Consider the following 5851-nt stretch of genomic DNA (forward strand, 5'->3'; position numbering starts at 1 on the left):
AATTATGCAAATAAAATAAGTTGTTTTATTGGAAATATAAATACCACCCTCTTCTGCAATGAAAAGGTTCAATGTTTTGTATTTGTATTATTTATTTTAGTACACATCATTACTTTATTTTGGTAAATGCAAGACTGCGAACCCTCCACATATAAATTAGATAATATATTTACAAAAGAAATGTCAGTTGTCACAAAAAATCATTAAATATCTTCAAAATGAGTATATAATCGAAGTATTACAATAATAACTAATAAGTACAACGCAATTCTGTGGAATACTCCACTATTTCACTTTGTGTTATCATAATCAGACTCTGTATATTTCACAGAATGTGGAACTATTCGTTCCCTTTAACTCAACTTGTGTCTTTATACATGCTTATAAGTGCTGTTTGATTGAAGCCTACCTCTGCTACGACCTTTTACGAGGCTTATGCGTCGGTCGATTCTGGGGGAGTTTAAACTCGTGAGGATCATAGTCCTCGTACGCGAGCTTTCGCTCTGGCGCCGACTCAGGTAACTTGTTGATTTTCTGCAGCCGTGCATAGACAATTTGCAAATGCCTACCAATATAGTCCTCGGCGGGGGCCAAGCGCTGGGCATATTGCAAACAGGCAGCGGCCTTCGCAAGCCTTTTGCGTTCCACAAACACCACACACAGGTTGTGCAGCCCTTGGGTGTTGTGGGGATCATAGTGAAGTATGCTTCGATAACACTTCTCAGCCGCATCCAGGTCCTTCATATGGTTAATATAAATGTCGCCCAACAATATCAGACCTTTGACATGCGAGGCGTGATGTCGGATCAGTTGATTTAAGAACGGCACCGCATCTAGGGGCCGCTTTGTATCCGCCAGCAGCAACGCCAGATTAAACAGAGCACTACGGAAGTCAGACTTAAGGTGGATGGCCCTCTTAAAGAATTGCTCAGCCTCATCAAAGCTCGATTCATCCATGGCCAGCATGCCCAAGTTGAAGTACACCTTCTCGTTCTGATCATCCTTGGCAAGCACTTTGTAAAGGCGTGAGCGGGACACCCTGCGCGCCTCCTCGCCACCTAGCTCCTGCAGGAGAATGGCTGAGTTGAGCAGCGCCTGCTCGTGTTCCGGGTACAGCTCGATCGCCTTGTTGAAGTACACTTGCGCCTGCTGGCTCTTGCCCTGCTCTAGGAAGACCACGCCCAGATTATAGTAGATGTCCGCATTCTCGTTGTCATACAGCAGGGCCTGCTCGTACACCTCCTGGGCTTGGGCGGTGCGATTCAGCTTCATGAGAATGTCTCCGCGGTTGATATAAGCCTGTAAAACAAGGTTGTTTAGTAACAAATTCTAGCAGAACAAATAAATCTATGGCGTTTACTTGAACATAGTCACTCCTCATGCTGATAGCCTGGCGATAGAGATGGTCAGCCTCCTCCAGACGCGTTTGATTCTTGGCTATAAGATTCGCCAGGTTGATAAACACATTTAAGTGATTGGGAGCAATGCGCGCATGATAGCTAACCCCCGGCTTGGCCTGTGGAAACAGAGCCTTGGCCTGAACATAGGCCTGTTCCGCCTCCGCATACCGCTTGAGATTATTGAATGTGCGACCTACATTGATGTGGGCTCCAATGTCATCGGCCTGTATGCGCACGGCCTGCTGGAAGTAGAGTAATGCCTCTTCAAACTTTCCCTCGTTTTCCAAAGCGTGCCCTACGTTGTTGTACAACTTGGCGTTGCGTTGATTTACGTGTACGCCGGACATAAAGAGAGAGTACTCTGTTCGCCAGTCTGAATTACGCTGATGCGTTTTCAGAGCGTGCGTGAGCAGCAGAACAGCCAGGGCTGCCTGTCCAATCCGACGCCATGTAGGGCTCCCACGACGCTGAAGCTGCTCAAAGCCGTAGGCCACCAGCAAACAGTAGCCCATGGATGGCATGTACAAAATGCGTTCTGCCACCACAAAGCCCACTGGGAAGAACAGATTGGAGGCGGGGAGGAAGGGCAACACCATCCAGCCGAGACACATAATAAGAGTCCGCGACCTGGCCAAATTGCGGGTGAAGCACGCCTTTGCTACCAAAGTCCCTAGCGCCATGAAGGTAAACAGTGTAGTCAAGTTGCGGGCATCCGCAAATCCCTTCAACATGGGTACCGTGCCTGAAAAAAAAGTTAAAACATTTTAAAAAACATTGCCGTCTTGAATTTATGAACATTACTCACCCATTGTCCAGTCGCAGCAGAGCAACGAGGGACAGAGCAGCAACCAGCAGTTCAAGTAGATCAGGTAGCCGTAGGTTAGTTGCCTTTCGGGCGTATCCGCCGCCGAGGCTGGATTGTCGAACCGCGTAAAGATGGGCAACTGGGAGCCCATCACATAGACACGGCCCACCAGCAGGGCCAACGTGATTCCGGCCAGAAAGATCAATCGTTTCCACAGCACCGAAGAAGACCAGCGTCGGATGCCCGAGGGATTCGCCAACTTGGGCGAATGCTGTTCGGTCTGCTCCTCGAACAGACGCAACACAAAGTGGCAAAGATGCAGCGGCCGCAGTTGATGCACCACGAACAACTCGTAGACCACGCAGATGCCGGCGATGGTGATACCTTGCTCCTTGCACAGCATGGAGGCCAGCAAACAACTGCCAAAGCAGGCGAAAAGCGCCAGCCAATTGGTTCGACGAGGGCAGCCCGAGTCGCCGACGGACCTCGCGTAGCTGAGAAATGCGGCAAGGAAGCAGATGGAAGAGAGCAATTCAGCGCGCCCGACGACGCCAGTAACGGCCTCCGTGTGAACCGGATGAACGGCGAAGAGCAACGAGGCCACAAAGGCGCATGTGTTGAGCTGGGAGGCTGAGGCTGAGGATGAAGGTGAGGACGAGGCCGAGGTTGCATTACTGCCCGACGAGGCACACTGGCGCAGCAGCAGCCGGCAGACCCGTCGCCACAACAGGCAGACCGACAAGTGCAGCAGCAGGTTGACGAAGTGGTAGCCAAACGGCTCCAGCGCATGCAGCAAGTAGTTGAATCGGAACGTTAGAACGGTGAGTGGGCGGTAGGACTTGTGGGACTGCTCCTTGCGCATCGGCGTGCCCCAGAAGTCATTGAGGAAGACGTTGCGCAGCGGCGTGTGAGGTCTCAAGTCCTTGTTGTCCCTTATCGCACTAATGTCGTCGAAGACCAGCCCGCACTGCGTGCTGTTGTAGTAGCAGGCGAGGCAGGCCACGCAAATGCACAGGAACTCGAGCAGATTGCGCTGCGAGGAGCTGGTCGCCCTTTCCCTGTCCTTCGGCGAGAAGGAGGGTGCATTCTGGTGGACTCCGGGGTTGGGGTTCATTGACATGTTGACTTCGCGTTACTTCGTGAAGGGCTTCATGTATCCGTAGTTGTTCGGTCAGGCGGCGAAATGTGACGTGCAGAGTTTTCCCCAGCCACGGTTGGCAGGTCCCCTAAAGGCCTGGAAAAACTACGGAATGGAAAAAGCATTTTCAATGATTAGTTAGTTATCATGTGCATTTTGTATAGCTTTTAATGCAGATTCTCTATAAAACAAACGCCTAAATGTATGCTACATAATTACACACTTTTCAAACGGGATTCCCCCCAGAATAACTAACTTCTGCAGTAATGCACATACATATGTACATATATGAAAGCCCCTTGCAACTCTAGCGGATACACACAAATTCCAAATCCTCTTACTTTCCGGAATTCTCCCTCCGTTACTTACCGATTTCTCCCCTATTCGAATTGTTTTAAATGACAAACTTTCTACCGTTTTTTATGAGCACTTAAAATCTTACAAAGAAGCAAAAACTGATTGCGGAAAAAATCAATTAATACGCAACAAAGTAACTCCTTCCCGGTTACTGTCCTGGTTACCGACTGCACACACAAAAGCCCGAAGTTAACAATGTTGTAACCCGCGGCCCGACAGAGCTCCGGATCCGGATGGATACGGAGAGCGTCGCCGAGAGGCGGAGAGCATGAGAGATTTGTTTGCATAAACTGTTGTAAATATTGTGGGGACTTGGGGCATTACTAGGCGGGGCAGATGGGCGGATGCCACAATGTTGCACTCAATGTCATCGATTTTCCGGGCGTACAGTCAAAACAAACCACCACCAAGAAGCCAGTCAGCGCTGCTCGTGAAGAGCGGAGTTGGGAGTCGGGTCTTTGGAGTCCGATTCTCAGCTGAGCACAACTTTGTTGCACGACCGACTTTTCCCGAAGGACGACCGGGGTCGCACGTGCTCCGTTTATGGCTTTCCCGCCAAGAGCGGCACCTGCGCCCTCGCATCCTTGCACTTTCACTTGCCAGGACTCTCGCTCTCTGGGCGCTCATCGCGCTCCCGCTCTCCGGGCGCACTTAAATGGCCGTGTGTTTTTGTAAAATTACTTTGACCGAGATACGGATTGGAGAAGGACATGGCTGAGGAGATATGGCGAAGGATAAGGGAGATGGAGCTAGAGCCGGAGAGCCAGCCGTGTCCTCTCCCATTTTGACATGGACGCCATTACAACGGCGGTGGCCTCACACACGCACACAACCACACGGCCAAAAACAATCCGAATGGCCAACTTTGTAGCAATTTAGCAATAATTACAATGTTGCTGTTAAAAACTCTTCACTGATAAAGCCGACAACGACATATCCCACTAGTCCAACCACTCACTTGTTAAGGTAGTTCCATTGCCACGAATTAAATTAACATTTTAATAAATCAGAAGATATACGACTGGTTGTGGGTTTGTTGTTGTGTTATCGATACACCGATAAGCTGCTTCTTCTTCTCCATCAGCCATTCACAGAGAACGACTTATCGATATGCGGCGATAGTTCTATCGCGTTGACCCCATCTCTGCCGCGTTTTCGGTAAAAGTGGGAAGAGATAATAGCATTTTTCCAAAGGTTTGCCAGGGAACATCACAATCTAGGCACAATCATGTCCACCGAAGACTTCTACTTGCGCTACTACGTCGGCCACAAGGGCAAGTTTGGGCACGAGTTCCTGGAGTTCGAGTTCCGGCCGGACGGCAAGCTCCGGTACGCTAACAACTCCAACTACAAAAATGACACCATGATCCGCAAAGAGGCCTTCGTCCACCAATCTGTGATGGAGGAGTTAAAGCGCATCATCATCGATTCGGAGATCATGCAGGAGGATGATCTGCCCTGGCCGCCACCAGATCGCGTGGGTCGACAGGTGGGTTTTCTGGACAAGCAGCGCACGTGAAAGTGAAGCCCCTTACTAACCCAAATGTGTTTTTTAGGAACTGGAGATCGTCATAGGGGATGAACACATTTCGTTTACCACCTCAAAGACCGGATCCTTGGTGGACGTGAATCGCTCAAAGGACCCCGAAGGCCTGCGCTGTTTTTACTACCTGGTGCAGGATCTCAAGTGCCTGGTCTTCTCACTTATCGGACTGCACTTCAAGATCAAACCCATATAAGCCATGTATTCGAATGTAAGCATAGCCTATTTAACAGACTCATTGTATTTTGTAATGGAACCTCTTAAATTCTTGTACATGTATTAGCAATAACGCCGTACGTTTTGTGTACAGTTTTCAGTGAATAAATAATGACAATGAATAATATGTTTTCGGTTTCTCTCTATTATTAACGGATACAATAAATTTTGAACTCCTTGCAGTTTTAGGATTTCGTCGTCTGATTTGTATCAAATCCAAAGTCTGGGGGGCGCCATCTGTCGAACTGCAGGAAGCGTAGAAGGTCCGCTAACAGTTCTTTTGTAGGACAATAAGTAAATAACTTCTAAAATAATAGCTCGATCATGATCAAGAATAGATTTACTTATTAGTGTCGGAACACTAGGAAGTGTTACCGGTAGTGACGACTCAT

General features: G+C 48.9%; 2 protein-coding genes across 4 annotated transcripts; one reads left to right on the forward strand and one right to left on the reverse strand.

The window, feature by feature from the left end:
- Positions 1–74: 74 nt before the first annotated feature.
- LOC108145445 (protein O-mannosyl-transferase Tmtc3) lies at positions 75–4756 on the reverse strand. Of its 3 annotated transcripts, none has more exons than XM_017270875.2 (4): positions 4659–4756; positions 2206–3448; positions 1361–2142; positions 75–1299 (listed from the first exon to the last, which is right to left on the reverse strand). In XM_017270875.2, exons 2-4 carry the CDS (start codon positions 3323–3325, stop codon positions 415–417), a joined length of 2787 nt encoding a protein of 928 aa, XP_017126364.1. In that variant the 5' UTR covers positions 3326–3448; positions 4659–4756; the 3' UTR covers positions 75–414. The 3 variants fall into 3 exon arrangements, with proteins under 3 accessions (XP_017126364.1, XP_017126365.1, XP_017126366.1); XM_017270876.1 differs by having other exon boundaries at positions 2206–3439; positions 4659–4746; XM_017270877.2 differs by lacking the exon at positions 4659–4756 and adding an exon at positions 3713–3868.
- Positions 4757–4827: 71 nt separating this feature from the next.
- LOC108145449 (protein mago nashi) lies at positions 4828–5586 on the forward strand. Its single transcript, XM_017270881.2, has 2 exons — positions 4828–5189; positions 5257–5586. The coding sequence occupies exons 1-2, from the start codon at positions 4929–4931 to the stop codon at positions 5437–5439; spliced, it is 444 nt and encodes a 147-aa protein (XP_017126370.1). The 5' UTR covers positions 4828–4928; the 3' UTR covers positions 5440–5586.
- Positions 5587–5851: the final 265 nt, after the last annotated feature.

Source organism: Drosophila elegans, unplaced genomic scaffold (genome assembly GCF_018152505.1).
Source record: "Drosophila elegans isolate 14027-0461.03 unplaced genomic scaffold, ASM1815250v1 contig_520, whole genome shotgun sequence".
Taxonomy (NCBI): Eukaryota; Metazoa; Arthropoda; class Insecta; order Diptera; family Drosophilidae; genus Drosophila; species Drosophila elegans.

Excerpts from the sequence above, each read along its gene's own strand:
- LOC108145449 (XM_017270881.2), top strand. The coding sequence starts at position 4,929 with ATGTCCACCGAAGACTTCTACTTGCGCTACTACGTCGGCCACAAGGGC. Across the intron at positions 5,190-5,256 it reads CAGATCGCGTGGGTCGACAG|GAACTGGAGATCGTCATAGG; the intron begins GTGGGTTTTCTG and ends TGTGTTTTTTAG.
- LOC108145445 (XM_017270875.2), bottom strand. The coding sequence starts at position 3,325 with ATGTCAATGAACCCCAACCCCGGAGTCCACCAGAATGCACCCTCCTTC. Across the intron at positions 2,143-2,205 it reads CTGCTGCGACTGGACAATGG|GCACGGTACCCATGTTGAAG; the intron begins GTGAGTAATGTT and ends CTTTTTTTTCAG. Across the intron at positions 1,300-1,360 it reads TGAGGAGTGACTATGTTCAA|GCTTATATCAACCGCGGAGA; the intron begins GTAAACGCCATA and ends CTTGTTTTACAG.